We start from the raw sequence: 19,940 nt of genomic DNA, 5'->3' as shown, positions 1-19,940 counted from the left end.
TGCAGAAGGGTTTGGGGTACCTGCTGATGAGAGGAGGACAGGCGGGAAGGGCAGGCTCTTGGAAGTGCTTTGTACCACCTCTGTTGGAGGGGGTAGATAAGGAGCTGTCTGAGAATGGCAGGGTGTGGCTAGGAAAGATTTCTCATAGGCACTGCCTGGACAGGCCGCCCCTCTGGCTCCCACCATCCTCATCCGAATAGTAAGTTCTCGCGAAACGTGCGGGTTACCACGTAGCCCGTCCACTGCTCCACCCCCACCTAGACAGCTGCACTCCAAACCCAGGTTGGACCTCACAGTAAATGTAGTTCAAACGCACGAAGCCTTAAATTTTCATAGAATCTGACGTCTTCTTATAAACACTACTCCTAAGCGACTTTTTTCTCTGAGATTCTACACTCTTTAGTCTTGGGAGGTGAAGGGGACGAAATATTTGTAAAACCAAGGAGGGAGTAGCTGCCATTGCTCTCGCCATGGCTCCGGAACCGGCAAGCACCTTCGAACCTCTCTGCCTCTCCTTGCCCGAATAGGTACTGCTGCTTGAAGACGCGGCGATGGCGAGGAAGATGGTGCGGGCGGCTGGTTGGTGCCTGACCTGCCTGGACGCGCTGGAAGCGGCAGGAGACCCGGCCTCGCTGCGCGGCCGCTTCGCAGATCTGGCCGTGGCACTGCTGCGTCTGGGGGAACTGGTAGCGCAAAGACCAGAGGAGCGCCTGGGCCGCGCGGGCCGCCTGCTTCGGGGCTGCGTCCCCCCACTGATCGCGGCCGTCCGCGGCCACCTGCGGCATCCGCCCGATCCGCAGCTGGCCGCCTCCCGGCGCCGGGTTTGCGCTCTGGCCAGGACTGCCCTCGGCGAGCTCCTGGTGCGGCTAGACCCTGGCGCCGCAGCCCCGGCGGCCGGCTCGTGGAACGGCGCGCTTGCCCGACGCCTGAGGCAGTTGCACCAGCTGCTGGTGGCGCCGGAGCCCGAACCCCTGCACCTCGGCTTGCTGGACCCGCCGCTGGCCGCCGTGGTCTGGCACTGCATGCGCCTGGCCGCCTGTTCTGCCCCGCCCGAGAGGCTGCACCTGGTGGCCCGCTGCGGCCGGCTGCTGCAGTTGCGAAGCGCTGGCGCCCGGCGCCTCGCGGGGATCAGCGGACCTCCGGGGAGAGGCCAGGGAAGGCCGGAGCCAGGGCAAGAGCGCGCGGCGCTGCGGGCCGCGACCGAGGCCCTCTTTCAGGGGTTCCGCACTGGGCTACTCCGCCAGATCCTGGACACCTTCACGGACACGCAAAGTCCTCTCCTAAGGCTGGTCCAGGAGGCGGTGGCGACTCCCGCAGACAGCGCCCCTTGTGATGACGTGGCCTTGCCAAAGAGGCTCCAGCTTTTTCTTGCTACTTTCCATGACAGGGCCAAGCAGATGCTCAGAGTGGCTCGCTTGGCATTGGTTTGCTGCCCACGACAAGAAATTGGCAGAGACATGGAGGCCGCCATGGCAGGCATTTGGGGGCTTGTGGTGAGAGTGCAACAGCTTTTCTCAGGAAGCCCCCAAGGGTCTGGCCGGGACTGGAACCCTGTCACCCTGCAGGCCCTGCTTCGGGCTTGGGCCAGGGAATCCGAACACCTGTTGGCATGTTTTGATGATGTTCTCAGTATTCCTGAGTTCCTGAGTGTGTCCATTCAGGAAATGACCAAGCACTTGGATTTCTTTACATGGGCTTTGGAGAGTGGAGATTCCAGAGAGCTTTCCCTACGTGTGGCATATCTACAGGGCCGGGCCACACACATAGCACAGGTAATGAGCAGGTGTGTGGGCCGGGAACGAGATCCCATTTTCCGGAATGGCCTGAGAGTCTTGATCCAGCAGCTGGAGCAATCTTCATTGGTCTTGCGTGCAGCTGCTGAGCGCTGTTCACATGAATATGGCTCTCCAGACACTGATGCATTTTTAACCATGGCAAAACATCTGATCTATTCAGCTCAGAGCCTCAAAGAGGGGCTGGATGGGACTAACCACCCAGATATCCTCAGCCCCCTTCGGGACCAAGTCCACAGGTTTGACATTGCTAAGAGACAGCTTTATTTCATTCTCCCCAGCCTCCAGAGCTCTGCAGCACCTGAACTGAAATATCAGAGAGCTCCTGGGTTAGGGGAAAATGACCCAGGCACCTCCGATCCACCAACGGACCATTCTCCCCACCCTTTGATTCCTGACATCTGTCCAAAGAGGAGGGGCTCTCCACCCCCTGCCATCAGCAAACTCTTCCTTGCTGTAGAGAGCCCTGACCACCAGGCAGTGGCCTCAGCTTGCACCAACCTGCTGGAGCATGATGCAGCTGTGGGTGCGGCCCAAGAGGCCCAGACTGGAGAGGGGCCACTGGGGCCAGAGAGGATGATGGAACTCCAGGGTATCTCAACACTGGCACCTCCTATTATTGACCTAGCAAAAGAGATAGCACATTGCACAACTGCTAGAACTGATAGACTTCTGGAAGTGGCTCTCCAGCTGAACGGCAGGACCAGGGAAACCAGGCAGGGTTTGGCAGCCATGGCTGGTGACTGGTACCCTCTGTGTCAACAACTGTTTTGCCACAACCCAACAGCTGATCTGCCAGAGAGTACAGCAGTGTTCCTGGAGCTTCAGCGGAATTTAGCCTCAGTGGTTCAACTAGCAGCTAAAAGCGGTCCCATGGATTTGGATAAAAACAGCCTTGATTCAACTCGCCATTCAGAAGTGCTTTTACAAATGCAAGGCACATTGAAGGAGGCAGAGACTCATGCTAAACAGTTGTTGGACAAGGTTTTGGCCTTTGATGGTCTCCAAGCCCCCAAGTCGTGGGAAGAAAGTATTGAGGATGGGTGCCTTCTATGGTCAGTGGCTGTCCAAGACCTGCTCCAGTACATGGAGCATCTCAGTGAGAGAAAAGGCCTGTTCCTACTGCCCCTGCGGCTGGCAATGAAGAACCAGCAGGGATTGCAGGAAGGGTTGGATCAGGCAGCAGATGTTTCTCAGAGGCTACAAGAGGCTGCCAGGCTGTCCAGCCTACTGTGTGGGGATGAGCAGGAGAAGGGTGAGGTGTCCTTTCTGCGCAGGGAAGTTCATGTACTCACAGATGCTCTGCTGGATGTGGCACAGATCTTGGCTTCCTCCCCCAGACCATCTCCCAGCCTGTCCACACGCTTTGAACTTCTCAGTTTGGAGCTCACCCTTCAAGCCAAGGCCTTGACTGGCCACCTCAGCATCATCAATGCAGACTACGAATGTGCCTTCCAAGATGTTATCTGCCCAAGGCCTTCTGTCTGCAAGGACCCCCAGACTAGACCAGAAAGCTCCCTGGAAAGAATGGTGTCTGGTATCCAAGCTGTAAAAGAAATTGTGGTAGAAGGTCAAGAGTACGGGCCCTGCCAGGAAGACCTCCTTATGACTCTGGAGAGCATTCTGACCCTCACCAAGGAGATGGCCCAGAGAATCCCTGTGCTCCAAGAATACCCAGAGGAGTGGGGAATGCACATCCTAGGCTGGCTTCGATGGGAGTGGGCAGCCAAGGCCCACTATGCTGTGACCCAGCTGCAGGCCTGGAAAGGTGGTCACACCAAGGCCTGGAGACATCTGACCCAGTGCTTGAAACCTGGGGAGGAACCAGCAAGGGCCCCAGAACAGGATTCTATCGAGCCCCAGTTCTTCTGCGAGGAGGATGCAGCAGAAGCCACTGAAATGGGCAGTGTGGATTCTCAGAGTGCTGCCCCTGGAACTCCCCTAGGGAGCTCAATGACGAACTGTATTGCTGAGCCAGCTGTCCCTGGGACAACCACAGTGGACCCGAGCATGGTAGGATTCTCAGCATTTTTCCTTCACCCCCACCTCAGTTCTCTTTCTAGTAACCAAGGACCCTGGCAAGTTCCAGAAAAAGCTGTCTTGGTGTCCATGTGTGTAATTCACACTAGGCAGGCAGCACACGCAGACTTTAGGAGCCCGAACTTGGGAAGGAGACTGCCTGGGCTGTGCCTGCCTCTACCATTTCCTTGTTCTGAGATCTCAGAGAAGCTTTGTAGTCATTTGGGGCTTCAGTATTTTTCTTTTAGAAAATGGGAACTTTGATAATTTCCTGATGAAGAATTAATGAAAGCATGCAAAATATTTGCACTTGCCTAGCATATAGTAAGTATAAATGATGTCTGTAATTATTACTGTCTTCCATGAAGCTTTTTCCTGATGACTCTAACTGGAAGTGATTCCCTTGCTGTGACGGACAACATTCCTCCTCTGGACGGAGATGCAGATGCTACCTCCCTCCTCAGTCTGGGTTCTATTGTTTGAATCCAACTTGAATCAGCACAGGCAAGAAGGATTTATTGGAAGGATGTTGGGTCTACTGAACACCGTTCACACACATTCATTTCTTTCCAGGGCAGCAGACAGGATACTTAGGCACCATGGGTCCCAAACATTTGATTTACTTATTTTTGCCCATGACCAAAGTCAGTGAGAGTTACCATAGGTTGGCAGTGCCTGAGAAGTTTCCAAGCAGAAATGCTCAGCCCAGCATGTGATGCACAACCTGAGCTATCCCCGTTATGACCTTATGCCTAGCTGCACTAACCCCCTCAAACTGTTCCCTGGGTCTTCTCCTGAGATGAAACCAACCAGACCATGTGTTTCTCTGCCCCACTGCTCTTTACTTCACATGCCTCAATACGATGTCATTACCATGTGAAGGGACCTTATTCCCAAAGGAGCAGGGAGGAGAGCAGGCACAGTTCCCTTTTTCCCTGCAGCCTGACTCTTCTGTGCTCAGACTCTATCTTTTAGGCTTGCCTCACTCCATATCTCCTGGTCTCATGAATTCAGGTGCCGTGCACCCTCCTCCTTTTCTTACCGGTTTTTCCATAGGGTCTTCTTGATATATACTTAAAGCCACTGGATTCACTGACTTAACATATTCTGTTTCTGTCAGTTCACCTGATACATTCCCCTTCTCATCAATATCTGCTGAGGGAGCATTTCTCATAGCTGCAAGGCAGGGTGACACTGGCCATCCAGAAGCAGGAGAGAGCAGCAAATTCTGCAGCCCCCATTACCATGCCTGTCCATGAATGGACATCATCTCTCCCATTGGAGGTTTCTTCTGGATGAAGAGCAAAGCCTCATGATTCCAAGGTTTCTACCCCAGGGAAGCACTGTCCTTGTACACACACAGTTCCAGTGTGGAAAACCACAGGAAACAGGACTCTGCCTGGAGGGCTTATCCTCAGGTGTGTGGGAGAATCGCCATCCATGTTGTGTGTCTGACCCACTCTCCCATTCTCTGGGGCTTCTGTGGTGCAGAGACACACCCTCCATTCAACCCAGAACAGCACCTCGCACAGCCGTCAGAACCTGCTGAGGGAGCTCATGGGTTTGGGAAGGGGCTTGTGCATCTTCTGGGCACTTGTAAGTCACCATCTGGAAATTCTTTATTCCAGTTATGAGGGTCTCCAATACATAGTCCTAGGTCTCTTTCGTGATTGAAGATCCTAGGGACATTTCTAAATTTGGACCTTAAGAGGTTGCTGACTGTTCAATATGGGTTGAAAAGAATATTTCCTAGTTTCCTAACCCTTGAATCAAGGACTGCCAAATCACATTTGCCATTTTCTCCCTTCTTGGTCTTTGGTCATTGCAGGTGAGTCTTAGTGTCAGCTTTCTCTCCCCTTCTCTTCTCTTCACCTATGCCTGGGCCCCATCTGGGTGGCTTGCTGGCCCTCAGTGTAATTAGTCCCACCACAGAAGAGGCTTCAGCATTCAGGGGACATCCCATTCTATCTAAAACAAGGCCCAAAAAAGCAGTAGAGTACATTGCAAAGGTGTCAGATGGTAGGGACGACTTAATTGAAGAAGTCAACACAAAAACAATAGCAAAGCCAGGTGACCTCTCAATGTGTGCTAGCTCAGAAAGGCTAAACTATCAGCAACTGAACTTCATGGATTCCTTCTGACTCCTTCTTTAGGTCCTTCCTGCCAAGCGCAGTATCTGACATATTGCTGGTGCACAGGAAGAGATTTTGAATGCTGGCTAGGATGCTGAAGACAGTCTAGAAGTGCAGAAGAGGTTCAAAATTGGGGTAAAAATGATCAGAGGAGGCATGAGCAGATTTTCTAGATGTCTTCTAAAAGGAGGGCAGTGTTAAGTTGAGCTTCAAAGAAAGTATGAGACTGAAATTGCAAATGAGGATGGGAAGAACTTCCCAGGAAATGACAGCTCTGAGATGAGCTTGAACCCAGAGGTTCTCCCAGCGCTTTTGAGATTTAGATTTGCTCCTGATGTGGAAGTGGATACTGTGTGGTTGGAGAGGGAGGCAGCCTGCAGGTAGGCCTTCCCTGTGGATGCTCTTCACCCAGCTCCAGCTATGCACCTGGCTGGTTGCTGTTCTCAGCATCTGGACAACTTCTGAGTCAAATGTGAGAAATCAGGATGCTTGGACCACGCTTGGGGCCAAGTGCCCAGGTGATGCACCCACATTCCAGGTCAAGTCACTTAGAGCCCATCCTCTGCAATGTCCTGGTGCCAGATGCACATATGTTCTCTCATCTGTCACATAACAGCTGCCCACTTAAAACACCCATCTGAGCTCTGTAACTACAGCCAAAGTGTACGATCCATCCATGTCTCGGTCCATTGAGTGCTGCTATAACAGAATACCTGAGACTCCATAGCTAATAATGAAAAGAGGCTTATTTGGCTCATGATTCTTGTAGCTGGAAAGTTTAAGACCAGGCATCTACACCTGGTGAGAGCCTCAGACTGCTTCAAGTCATGTGGAAAGCCGAACTGGAGTCAGTGAGTACTGGTGAGACAGGAAGCGGGTGGAGAGAGGTGCCAGACTCTTAAAACAACCAGCTCTGGAGGGAGCTAATGGAGCAATGACTCTCTCACCACCCCCCGACCCCAGGGAGGGCATTCATCCATTCGTGAAGGATCAACCCCCAGATCCAAACACCTCTCACCAGCACGACCTCCCAACATTGCCACATTGGGGATTCAATTTCAAGATGAGCTTGGGTGGGGAGAAACCAATTTTATCCAACCATAGCATCCCAACCTGTCCACAGATGATGAGTTTTCTCATTCCACCATCATTAGCCGCAGTGCTCTTCCAGGGTGCTCAACTGTGAGGGAGGATGACAAGGACACAGTGACTAACAAGGTATGGGTGAGGGACACATGCACCCAGCAGGTCTCTCCACAGGGCTGACACAGGTGTCCTTTGATTTCCACTCCTTTCTTGGTGAAATATTTGCTGTGCTTATAGCCTCAGAGCATATAGAATCATGAACCTCTATCTCCCAATTTAGAGAGAGTCTACCGTCATATTCATGACCTTGCACTTTACAACAGCTACAATTTTTCCCCTTCTGAGGCATGAGTTTGCTACTTTGGGGAATTTGGGGAGAAGCAGGAATGGGGGTGGGCCTGGAGGTTCTTTCCACCCATGTTTCCTGCCCCACTTGCAGCAAGGGCACAGCCCCTGACCTTGAAGAAATCAGGGTCTAGTGGGTGAGTTAGAGACAAGGACGCTCTTGACCGTTTGTTACTGGATTTACCTCCAAGTGCAGAGCAGCTCGTCTTGATTCCAAGGTCTAGAAAAGGCCTAAGGGAGGCTTCACTAAAGGTTCAGTAGGAAAATCACCTGGCCTCGCTGTGAGTGCTCAACCCACTGCTAGATATCAGAGGCTGCTCTTTTTCTCTTTCACTAGAAAGTAACAACAACCGGCCAGGCACGGTGGCTCATGCCTGTAATCCCAGCACTCTGGGAGGCTGAGGTGGGCGGATCTTGGGTCAGAAGATAGAGACCATCCTGGCTACCACAGTGAAAGCCTATCTCTACTAAAAATACAAAAAATTAACCTGGTGTGGTGGCACGTGCTTGTAGTCCCAGCTACTCAGGAGGCTGAAGCAGGAGAATCACCTGAACCCGGGAGGCGGAGGTTTCTTGAGCCAAGATTGTGCCACTGCACTCCAGCCTGGTCAACAGAGCGAGACTCTGTCTCAAAAAAAAATAAAAATAAAAAAATAACAACCACCAAGTTAACAGGGAAAAAAAGTCACAATTATTCGCAACAATTGTTCCCTTTCATGTAGAATAACTGACATGAAAGTGTTTGGGCTCCCAAAGTTAAAACATTCAAAGATGCCTGAATTTCTTCAAGGGGCTACAGACTCCGTTCTCCCATGAAAGGCCTGAACATTTACAGAGGAAAACAAAGTGTGATACTTTAACTCTTCTGAGATCTAAGTGTACCAGATTTCTGTTTATACAAATTCTGGGTGAATGCAGCCTAAATTAATAGGGAATCATTTCATCTCCTCTTCTCACTTGGAGAAGATTGCCGAGAGCTGCTAGAATTGGTAAATTGGGGTTTTTCTTTAAAAAAAGAAAAGATAAAAAGGACATTGACTTCTCCACTGTATTTTAAAGGTCTGAGTGTCAGAAATTTATGAGTTCTAGTCTGTTGTCTTCTTTCAGCAGCAAAGCAGCCCCCAATCCCCGTCCCCCCGCTGCCCAGCTACAGCAGCGGTGCCCGCTGAGCTGAACCAGCCCCTCCCAGAGGACGGCAGCACCGACAGGGACAGCAGAATCACCCGGATCACTCGAGCGATGGCCAAGGAGGTGTTCCTGATGGCTCAGAGTTTGAGGAGGAGAGGATGTGTCCTGGTACTTGGGCTTCAGTCATCCGTGATGGTGGGAGGACTGAGGATGGTGTGGGGACATGGGGCTCCCAACTGCTGCCCTCCAGGAGCTGGGGTAGCCCTAGGCAGCTCCCAGGATGGAAGGGCCACACTGCGCGGTCATTCAGCACTCAGCATTTTATGTACTGTCTTCATTCTGGGTATATCATAAAGTTCACCTCACGTCTCTTTCCCTCTCTTCTTTGGGGCTCAGTTACAAAGGCTTTGTCTTATTCCACCAGCGAGGATAATTTTCCAAAATCTACAACTTAGTAAAATCAAGGTCTCTTTCATACTCCAGAAGGATGAACTGAAGAGAAGCACTGACATCTTTTTTTTTTTTTGAGATGGAGTCTCGCTCTGTCACCCAGGTTGGAGTGCAGTGGTGCAGTCTCAGCTCACTGCAAGCTCTGCCTCCCGGGTTCACGCCATTCTCCTGCCTCGGCCTCCTGAGTAACTGGGACTACAGGTGCCCGCCACCACGCCTGGCTAATTTTTTGTATTTTTAGTAGAGACGGAGTTTCACCGTGTTACCCAGGATGGTCTCAATCTCCTGACCTCGTAATCCGCCGACCTCGGCCTCCCAGAGTGCTGGGATTACAGGCATGAGCCACTGCACCTGGCCTGATATCTTTTTAAATTCCCTGAAATAGAGGACTGCAACCACCTCAAGGATAGCTGCTCAGGAACAGCACAGCCTGGCGAGGAGAGGGCTGCTCCCCACTGGCTTCTGGGGGCCACTTTCAATGATGTGTGGCTTGTTCTAACTCTCTTTATCCCTTTCCTTGATTAAATTTGGTTAAGCATCGTTTAATATCAATGCACCAACATGGAAAAAATAAAAGAAGTCCATTTACTGAGTGTGTAGACTAAAAGGAAGCAATTGAATGTCACCAAGAGCCATTCAGGAAATCCCTTCCAGTGTGGGTCTGCTGGGTTCTATTGGCTCCAAAATCCATGGCTGGGCCACATGTGGCCCCACTTTCTCACCCTGGCAGACAGGAGTGTCCAGGAGAGAAGAGTGGGTGTCAAGGCGGCATCCCCTGACTAGGTAACTACAAAGCCAAACCCAGCAGCCCCACCACACTTAAGACAGGAACCTTTTCTTGTCCTGTTCTGCTCCCAACCACTGCCCACCACAGCCAATCAGCCTGTTGAACACCTGTGTGCCAGCAGCAAGCAAGAGCCACTCCTGCAGTCCTTATCCAGGTTAGGGGACTGCAGCGGTAATGTGTGTAAAATAAAATATGAGAAAACGGGATGACAGGGGCTGTCTCTCACCCCTCTCCTGTCCTTTTAGTATTCCTTTTCATTCTTAAAGACCGATGCTTCTAAAATTAGGCAACCAAACCCCATTTAGTACAGGAAGAAAGCTGGTAGAGGCAAAGAGCTCACCCTGACCCAAGACTTATTCAAAGAGAAGCCAAAGATATGTTTTAGGACTCACTTGCTAATTCAAAACAAATTCTCAAGGGTATGAGGACCCACGTATTCTCCTAGGAGGTCGTAAACAACTAGCGCTGCCTTGGGTATCTTGGGTGGGTCTTGGTTTGGGATTGCCAAGACATCAGTCTTTGAAAAGGAAGGAGCAGCACAATGCCACATGACCTGGTACAGGTCTGGCTAGTTTCGGAACAGCTGCTTGAGTCCTGCATTTCAAAAAAGCTTTCCCTGTTTCCAGAGCTTTCTCCCACTGGCCTGCCATGAGGTTGGAATTGCTTAGAAGTAGGTATGGACATGGCTGCACTCATTCCCTTCTGATTGGAATTGCAAATCCCTCTAATGTCGAGTTGATTAGGGTTGCTTTCTTGTTGACTGGACAAGCTGGGGCCACATGCCACACAGGAGAGAGAGCCAAGAAGTGGTTCCCCACCAGGGCCAGCCACTGAAAAGCATGGGGCAAGCAAAGTGAAGTCCTGCCCTCTGAGTTAGTGTCCGTTCTTAATGGCATTTAGGAGGCGCCTCCGCAGGGCGGCTGCAATAGCCTGATGCCGCTTTTCGTGCTTGCTGACAGCTAGAAAGCCCCACTCCTTCCTGTCCCCGCTTGTGCCCCTCATCTGGGCAAGCCAATAGGAAAGCCCAGACTCAGCCTCCTTTGGCACCAGTGGGAAGTTTAAGCCACATAACCCTGGCGCTTGTGTGGAGCCCTCATCCCAGCCAATCCGTGTAAAAGCCAAGCCAGTCTCCTTTCCTTGCTCTTCCAAGCCATGTCAGGCCTGGTTGGTAGTCTGCCTGCTCTTCGGGAAAGCCTCCTTCTGTGACTAACAACCCTTTTCATACCTTCTGGGTTCACATTTGGCATCATCAGTCCTGATACCTGAACCAGATTTGGGGAGGGGAAGTCCATCCTCTCGGCAGGGTGCCAGTGCCTACAACAGCAGGACTTGTGATGTTTCCTGGGTTTTCCTCTTCTGACTATGTCTACTTCCTATGGCCTGTTGAAGGGCCACTTACCTCCTCATCCCAGACAAGGAGGTGAGGTTTTGGTGTGGCTCTAATATTTGCTGAAGCAGCCTATCTTTTATTTGTGTTAGTTGCCTCAACATTCACCTTTTTTTTTTTTTTTAAGAGACAAGGTCTTACTCTGTTGTCCAGGCTGGGGTGCAGTGACACAATCCTAGCTCACTGCAGCCTCAACCTTCTGGGCTCAAGTAGTCCTCCCAACACAGCCTCCTGAGTAGCTGGGACTACTGGCACACCACTGTGACCAGCTAATTCTTTTGTTGTATAGATAGGGTCTCACTATGTTGCCCAGACTAGTCTCAAACTCCAGGCCTCAAGCCATCCTCCCACCTTGGCCTCCCAAAGTGCTGGGATTACAGGCATGAGCCACTGCACCTGGCTGTGTTTAAGATTTCATTTGAATAGAGGGTTCTGTTGCTTAAAAAAATAAGAAAAGGAATGGAAAAGTTGATTTAGTCCAAATCTCTCTTTTAAAGTAAAGAAAATGAGGTCCAAAAGGTCAGAATTTCAAATCAGCTAATGAATAGGTGGCTACAGTCTCTGAATCATTAGTTTCCGGCTGGTAAGCTCTACATGTGACTGTAGTCCTTTGGCCCTGGGTTCCAGCCACCACCCCCTTCAACCTGGATGTTTCCCATACCTGGCCCTCGCTAGGAACCTCATACCTGCCCTGGACCTGCTGAAAACTAACTTTGAGCCTAGTGGAGGCCACAGCCTCTGTGGGGATGGGCTAGATCATGACCAGGAGGCTGGACTTCCTTCTCTTCAGCAGCCCCACACAGATAGATGGGCCCCTGCCACCTCTTCTGCTGGCTTTCAGGACAGTAAACTTCTTGCTAACCCAGGAAGATTTGAAGCCTTTGGAGGAGGTTCAGGAAATCACGGTTTAAGCTAAAATATATTTATTTCGTGGGCTGAAGTAAGTTGTGCCAAGCAAGTTTTGGACACTTTTTGGTTTACCACCAATTTCTTGATATTCGAACTCTCATTTCTTTGATATAGACCAAAGATCAGCTCATTACCTCTGCTAGGAAAATTGCAACATCTGGACAAGACTTCGCCAAACTCATCTGCATCATTGCTAAGAACTGCATAGATCAAAGATGTTCTCAGGAGCTTTTGTGTGTGGTGGAGCAGGTTCAAACAATGAGCAACCAGCTCCGCATCATCTCCAGGTAGGAAGTAGCTCTGCTTTCTCAAGACCTGGGAGTGGGGTAGGGGTGACGTCATTCCTTTAAAAAATATACTTCTTTTTATTTTTATTTTTTGGAGACAGGGTCTCTGTCGCCCAGGCTGGAGTGCAGGGGCACTACCATGGCTTACTGCAGCCTCAATCTCCTGGACTCAAGTGATCCTCCCACTTCAGCCTCCTACATAGCTATGACCACAGGTGCATGCCACCACACCCAGTTGATTTTTTTTTTTTTTTTTTTTTTTTTTTTTTTTTTTTTGAGATGGAGTCTCGCTCTGTCCCCAGGCTGGAGTGCAGTGGCGCAATCTTGGCTCACTGCAAGCTCCGCCTCCCAGGTTCACGCCATTCTCCTGCCTCAGCCTCCCAAATAGCTGGGACTACAGGCACCCGCCACCACGCCCGGCTAATTGTTTTGTGTTTTAGTAGAGACGGGGTTTCACTGTGTTAGCCAGGATGGTCTCAATCTCCTGACCTCGTGATCCACCCATCTCGGCCTCCCAAAGTGCTGGGATTACAGGCGTGAGCCACGTTGCCCAGCCCTGATTTTTTTCCTTTTTTGTAGAGACGAGGCCTGTCTATGTTGCCCAGGTTGATCTTCAACTCCTGGGCTCAAGTAATTGTCCCTCCTCTGCCTCCCAAAGTGCTGGGATTACAGGCGTGAGACATCACACCCGGCCTTTTAAAATTTTTTATCCTCCAAGAGTTTACATTTATTTGGGACAATATTAAATACCAATATCACAACTATTTTAAAAAAATATTGGCGGGCTGTGGGTGCTCAAGCCTGTAATCCAGCACTTTGGGAGGCCACGATGGTGCGATCACGAGTTCAGGAATCGAGACCATCCTGCGCTAACACGGTGAAACCCCGTCGTTCCACTAAAAATACAAAAAACTAGCCGGCGTGGTGGTGGGTGCCTGTGAGTTTCCCAGCTGCTCGGGAGCCTGACGCATGGGAGAAGGAGCTGTGAACCGGGAGGTGAACTTGCGCAGGAGCTGAGACCAGGCCACTGCACTCCAGCCTGGGCGACAGAGTGAGACTCCGTCTCAAAAAAAAACAAAAATAAAAATTTACAGAGGGCAAAAAAAACACACTTAAGCACTTTAATCTTAAGCCATTTCTCATTTTATCACACACTCATATATCTGATAATATACACAGAAAGTAAAAAACAATTAACCCTGGGAAACTAGTTCTGAGCAAAGTGACCAATAAGTAACCGTAAGAACTTAAAAGTAAATGTTGTTAGGAACTTAGTTGCCCTTTAACCACTGGTTTCTACTCCCTTCAAACACAGCCAGGCCCTGACTCCAGTATACTGCCGTGTTTCAAACACTGCAGGGTTAATCTACAACACAAAGGACTGCATCTTACTTTAAAACATGCCTGGGCTGGGTGTGGTGGCTCACACCTGTACTCAGCACTTTGGGAGGGTGACGCGGTGATCCATGACGGTCAGGAGATCGAGACCATCACTGGCTAACACAGCAAAACCGCCATCTCTACTAAAAATACAAAAATTAACTGGGCATGGTGGCGGTGCCTGTAATCCAAGTCTACTCGGGAGGCTGAGGCAGGAGAATTGCTTGAACTCGGAGGCTGATGTTGCAGGAGCTGAGATAGGCCACTGCACTCAGCCTGGGCAAAAGAGCAAGACTCCATCTCAAAAAAAAACGAAAAAGAAAAAAGCCTGAATTTGACATAAATCTCATTTGTGTTTTTACTAATCATACTAACAAAAAACAATCGCCATTTTAAAATACATTAATTGCAAAAGTAAATGTACTGCCAATTGTCTCTGCCAAAGATAAACAATGCCAGCATGGTGCTTATGTGAAAGTTAATCTATTCAATATGCTCAAACTCTGGAACTGAGCCAATTTTCATTTAATTGTTCCTTAACAACTTCCCCTGTGTAATCTAGAACATCATAACTATAATTATAAATCAGTTTTCATTTCAACCGGTCCCTTCGTTTCTAACAGCGGCACACTTTACCAAGCAAAACTTCGTTTATATATTCTTTTTTTTTTTTTTTTTTTTTTTGAGACGAGTCTTGCTCTGTCCACCCAGGGCTGAGTGCAGTGGCTGGATCTCAGCTCACCTGCGAAGCTCCGTCCTGGTTTACGCATTCTCCTGCCTAGCCTCACGAAGTAGCTGGGACTACGCGCGCGCCACCGTCGCACCGGCTACGTTTTTTTTTGTATTTTAGTAGGAGACGGGGGTTTACCGTGTTAGCAGGATTGTCTCGATTCCTGGACCTCGTGATCCGGCCCGTCTCGGCCTCCCAAAGTCTGGATTACGCGCTGGCCACGCGCCTGGCCCGTTTAGTAATATTCTTATGGAAGAGCTTCATAGTTAGAACTATTACCAATTGTTGTAAGACATAAAAATTGCATTGCCAAAATCAAGGCATATAAATTGTTTTTAAATTAAAATAAAACCTGGCTTCTGTTCTCCAGGAAATAATATTTCAGGCACATCATTTTCTTAAGATTAGCTACTGGGCCCGGTGCAGTGGCTTGTGCCTGCAATGCCAGCACTTTGGGAGGCTGAGGTGGGCAGATCACTTGAGGTCGGGAGTTGCAGACCAGCCTGGCCAACATGGTGAAACCCCATCTGTACTAAAAATACAAAAATTAGCTGGGTATGGTGGTGCATGCCTGTAATCCCAGCTACCCAAGAGACTGAGGCTAGAGAATCGCTTGAACTTGGGAGTCAGAGGCTGTAGTGAGCTGAGAACTCGCCGCTGAACTGGGCGACAGAAGGAGACTCTGTCTCAAAGATACAGCAACTACAATTAATTTTATTTTTGCAAATATGAGTATTGTTGTAAGGGTACCCAAGACTTGCTTTAATCAGGTAGACATGGATATGAAATACGCAGACATGGAAATGACCATCACGAAAGGGGAAGTCGTTACACTCACAGATCCCTAGAAACAGAAGGCACAGATGCCATGTAGGGCCACCAGGGAAGCACCAGGGTCGGTCAAAAGGCAGAAGTCAGAAGGAACCATGGGCAAGAACATTGACTGTGGTTTTCACAGGAAGGAATGGGTGAGGCAGGGAAAGCAGGCTAAGCAGTTTAGGACTGGTTAGTTTGAATCATTTTGTTGGGCTCTGGGGGTCTAGGGTTGTCTCTAGCTCTCTGGAACCTGGCCTTGGGATGATTAGGACAGGTGACTAGCGGCTTGGAATGTCAGAGCTTGATGAAGGAGGTGGTTGGGGGCTGTGGGCTCTGGATTGATTGGTTCACGTGTGGAAGGTGTGCTTAAGAGGTGAATCATTTACTATCCCTAGGAACTGACTAGCCCTAGGAAGTGGCAGTCTCCGAAATACAGACAATAAAAAGGCATGATTGTTTTAAACACAGGTTTATTTATCAAGCTGTCAATTTTCTTTTTTTTTTTTTTTTTTTTTGAGACGGAGTCTCGCTCTGTCGCCCAGGCTGGAGTGCAGTGGCCGGATCTCAGCTCACGGCAAGCTCCGCCTCCCGGGTTTACGCCATTCTCCTGCCTCAGCCTCCCGAGTAGCTGGGACTACAGGCGCCGCCACCTCGCCCGGCTAGCTTTTTTTGTATTTTTTAGTAGAGACAGGGTTTCACCGTGTTAGCCAGGATGGTCTCGAACTCCTGACCTCGTGATCCGCCCGTCTCGGCCTCCCAAAGTGCTGGGATTACAGGCTTGAGCCACCGTGCCCGGCCCAAGCTGTCAATCTTCTAAAGGATCTGGAAGTCCTGAAATTTTGCCAAAGTTGAAGTCACTTAAGGTTCACAGCATTTTCATTCTCAGTGGTAGAAAACAACTTAACTAAATTTAGTTACATTCAGTTTCAAACAAATACCATTGAGATGTGTAATTCAATTAGGAAGTATGAGCCTAATTTCTAATTAGAACTTTTTTTTTTTTTTTTTTTTTTCGACGGGGTCTCACTCTGTCACCCAGGCTGGAGTGCAATGGCATGGTCTCAGCTCACTGCAACCTCTGCCTCCTGGGTTCAAGCAATTCTCCCACCTCATCCTCCCAAGTAGCTGGGATTACAGGCATATGCCACCATACCCAGCTAAGTTTTGTATTTTTAGTAGAGATGGAGTTTCACCATGTTGGCCAGGCTGGTCTCGAACTCCTGACCTTGTGATCTGCACATCTCGGCCTCCCAGAGTGCTGGGATTACAGGTGTGAACCACTGTGCCTGGCCTGATTAGAACTTTTAATCCTAGCCCCCAAAACAGTTCTATACAACATTTCTCATTCTCTTTCATTAGATAAGGTAGTTGGCATTTGTTCTGCTTCTCAGTTATTTTCATTGAAAACATACTTCTTAATTTATAGATACTGTCATATTTTCTTAAATAAAACTTGTATTTTAAAAAGTTAATTTAGACCTTTAGAACATTCTTTCTCTGTGCGGGGCATGGTGGCTCACACCTGTAATCCCAGCACTTTGGGAGGCTGAAGCAGAAGGATTGCTTGAGGCCAGGAGTTCAAGACAAGCTTGGCCAACATGGCAAAACCCCATTTCTCCTAAAAATACAAAGATTAGCCATATGTGATGGTGCATGCCTATAGTCCTAGCTACTCATGAGGCTGAGATGGGAGAACTGCTTGAACCTGGGAGGCAGAGGTTGCAGTGAGCCAAGATTGTGCCACTGCACTGCAGCAGCCTGGGTGACAGAGCAAGACTGTCTTAAAAAAAAAAAAAATTCTTTCTCTGAATAGTCCCCAGTCCTCACAGAAGCATTCCAGCTTTCTGAAAGAGAGTCACATTGTAAAATCTCCTAGTACTTATTTGAGATTGCATCTGTTACTTGGAGTAAAATCCACTTTTCTCCGTCAACTTCCAAGTGTAAAGGCCTCCCTGGCAAGAAGCAAGTCCTCTGAAGAGCTCCTAGTGGAAAATGCACAGCAGCTCCTCCAGGCTGTCTTCAAGACCATGAGGGCTGCAGAAGCTGCGAGTCTCCGGGTAAGTGCTGACTCAGAGAGTGGGGGCTGGCCTGGGGTACACATGCACACCACAACTCAGGGTCACAGGTCCACAGACACGTGGCAAGCTGGAGACATTCACAGCATACCCTACCTTCCTCTTAGTGGCTATATTCAACTTCGTTCCTTTCCCACACCTGTCACCTGATTCCTGTGTATTTCAGTTTGGCTAATTTCTCTCAACCTACCTTCAGTTTCACTGATCATTTCTTCACCTGTATCTAGTCTTCTGATGAGCCTGTGAAAAGCATTCTTTATAGCTGTTACCATGTTTTTCTTATGTGTAGCATTTCTGGTTTTAATAGTTTTTTTCTCTTTATTAAAATTATCCATTTTTTTGTCCTTTTTGTCCACTTTTCCCACTCATATTATTTTAATTTTCCTATCTAATAATTACAGTGGGCTCTGGGATATAGGGGTTGTCTCTAGCTGTCTAGAACCTGGCCTTGGGATGATTAGGGCAGGTGCTAGCAGCCCTGAATGTCAGAGCTTGATGAAGGAGGTAGTCGGGGGTGTGGGCTCTGGATTGGTTAGTTCGCATATGGAAGGTGTACTCACAGGTGAATCATTTCGCCCTAGACAAAACCCTACACATAGATGCGGACTTTTCTTGTGTTGTAGCTCCATGGGTTCTATACACTCACACTAGCCTATTCTTGGCTGTTAGCAGTTTGTTAAAGTTTTGGACTAAATCTTCTTATCAGATTATATGCCAGCCCATCTTCCTCCTGTGCTGTGTTCTATGTAAGCCAGTGCTTATCTCTGTCTCTCCTTGGAGGTGGCTGTCTTTTCAAACTAACTAGTTAGTTGCCCTTCAACCTTAGCTCTCTAATCGGTTCAAGAAAAATTATATTTTGTAGATTATCTGACTTTTTCCTCCTTTTTAGGATGAGAACAATACTCTTGCCAGCTTTCTGTATCCTAAGTGGAAGCTGGAAATAGAAAGTATTTGAGTGCCCACCAGAACACCTTGCTTGGGGCGTCTGTGTGTGCTATCCCACATGTGCGAGACCCACCGCTGTCCCTGCACTTCCACCGCCCCTGCCTGGCTCCTTGTTATCCTTTAGACCTGAACTGAAATTCCACCTCCTCCGAAGGGATGACACACCTTCACTATAGCTAAACTAAATCACACTCACTTTCCTCTATCTTAGTATGTTGTATGATTCTTTTGTAGCACTCGTCACAGTTTGTAAACATACATTTGTTTTCATTCCTTGCATTTATTTATTTGTCTGGCTCTTTTCTTAGAATGTAAACTCCATGAAGCCACAGACCTGACTAGTGGTCTAGTGTGTTGAGGTGTTGAAAATAGGATGAGAGTTTTCATTTCAAGTTTAAAGAAACTTGGTACCAGTTAAGTTCATAGCACATAGATGAAACATGCTCAGTGAAAAAACATTTTTAAAATGTGCAGATTTCAACTACAAGTTCCAGAGTTCCTTGAATATAAAGAAAGCTGAGAGAAAAGCTCAGGCCTGGCCCCTGTGGAGCAGCATCTCTCCCTCCCCGCGAGCTCTGGTCACAGCCCATGGCTTTCTACTGATCCCGCAGTGCCAACCACAGCACTGAGGTAGAACTACTGCCTTTCCCCCATCTCTGGACTGTTTGGATGCAAGAGAACCTGAGAGCTGGGGTGAGCATCCGTGGCATACACCTGTGTCCTGGCTCTGCTTGGGCCACCGTCCTAAAGACCCATGGATATTTTGCATGAAGCAAACCGAATAAAGTAATATCCAAAGGGAGGAAGAACTTGGAGTGGAGGGAAAATTTCTAAAAACCAGCTACATTCTCAGAACTTTCCACTGGGATCAATATAAAGCCCTTTGGTGCATTTTGCTCCTTCTTTCAGAATGGGTAGGCTCCAATTCAGGGCAGCTCTCCAGATGTGATTCCCTGATCCCTGTACAATTAGGGCTGGAACACCAGAAAGCTGGTCCCTACCCCACTCAGAGGAATCCCGTAAGGAAGACTCCAATCAGCTGAAGCTGGGCAAGTGCACAGCGTCCCCCAGTGCTGAATTATCTTTCTCTCCTCCAGGGTTTGAGAGAACCTTCCCCAGATCCGGAGGAACTGGAAGTTGCTGCCTTCTGCCGGCAGTGGAGGAGGAAGCTGCTAAAGCACAGACTTCAAGAAACCTCAAACATGGCCTGTGATGAGCTGGGCTTGCGGAATACAAGCACTAAACCACCCCCAACACTCGCTACCCTGGTTCAGGAAGCAGTATAAAAGCGAAGAGATAGCTCCCAGTCAAGCACCCTGTTAACCTGTACTCAGACCTGACACTCTGGCAGCCTGTGGGAAGCACCTTTTTTTTTTTTTTTTTTTTTTTGAGACGGAGTCTCGCTCTGTCACCCAGGCTGGAGTCCAGGGGCGCGATCTCGGCTCACTGCAAGCTCCGCCTCCCGGGTTCACTCCAGTAGCTGGGACTACAGGCACCCACCACCACGCCCGGCTAATTTTTTGTATTTTTAGTAGAGACGGGGTTTCACCGTGATGGTCTCGATCTCCTGACCTTGTGATCTGCCCGCCTCGGCCTCCCAAAGTGCTGGGATTACAGGCGTGAGCCACCGCGCCCGGCCTGGGAAGCGCCTTTCAAGTTGAATCAGACTGC

The 19,940-nt window shown here is 49.1% G+C and overlaps 2 protein-coding genes across 4 annotated transcripts in view; both read left to right on the top strand.

The window, feature by feature from the left end:
- Positions 1-930, top strand: part of LOC108518059 (uncharacterized) — a 38,017-nt gene extending 37,087 nt beyond the window's left edge. Inside the window, exons 4-5 of the mRNA XM_017856204.1 lie at positions 528-821; positions 871-930. Coding sequence (XP_017711693.1) covers positions 528-821; positions 871-930 — 354 coding nt within the window. The remainder of the gene's footprint in view (positions 1-527; positions 822-870) is intronic.
- An 84-nt stretch (positions 931-1,014) lies between these two features.
- LOC108518056 (uncharacterized) lies at positions 1,015-19,626 on the top strand. 3 transcript variants are annotated; one of them, XR_001882280.1, is made up of 6 exons: positions 1,015-3,806; positions 8,483-8,671; positions 12,151-12,323; positions 17,189-17,306; positions 18,744-18,962; positions 19,367-19,434. XR_001882280.1 is itself a non-coding variant. In XM_017856202.1 (5 exons), exons 1-5 carry the CDS (start codon positions 1,023-1,025, stop codon positions 19,553-19,555), a joined length of 3,453 nt encoding a protein of 1,150 aa, XP_017711691.1. In that variant the 5' UTR covers positions 1,015-1,022; the 3' UTR covers positions 19,556-19,626. The 3 variants fall into 3 exon arrangements, 2 of the variants coding, with proteins under 2 accessions (XP_017711691.1, XP_017711692.1); XM_017856202.1 differs by lacking the exon at positions 18,744-18,962 and having other exon boundaries at positions 19,367-19,626; XM_017856203.1 differs by lacking the exons at positions 8,483-8,671; positions 18,744-18,962 and having other exon boundaries at positions 19,367-19,626.
- The last annotated feature ends 314 nt before the right edge of the window (positions 19,627-19,940 follow it).

The sequence above is a fragment of the Rhinopithecus bieti genome, unplaced genomic scaffold, assembly GCF_001698545.2.
Source record: "Rhinopithecus bieti isolate Rb0 unplaced genomic scaffold, ASM169854v2 scaffold_42219, whole genome shotgun sequence".
Taxonomy (NCBI): domain Eukaryota; kingdom Metazoa; phylum Chordata; class Mammalia; order Primates; family Cercopithecidae; genus Rhinopithecus; species Rhinopithecus bieti.
The sequence above is the reverse complement of the archived record's forward strand: the minus strand, read 5'-3'. Positions and strand labels throughout refer to the sequence as shown.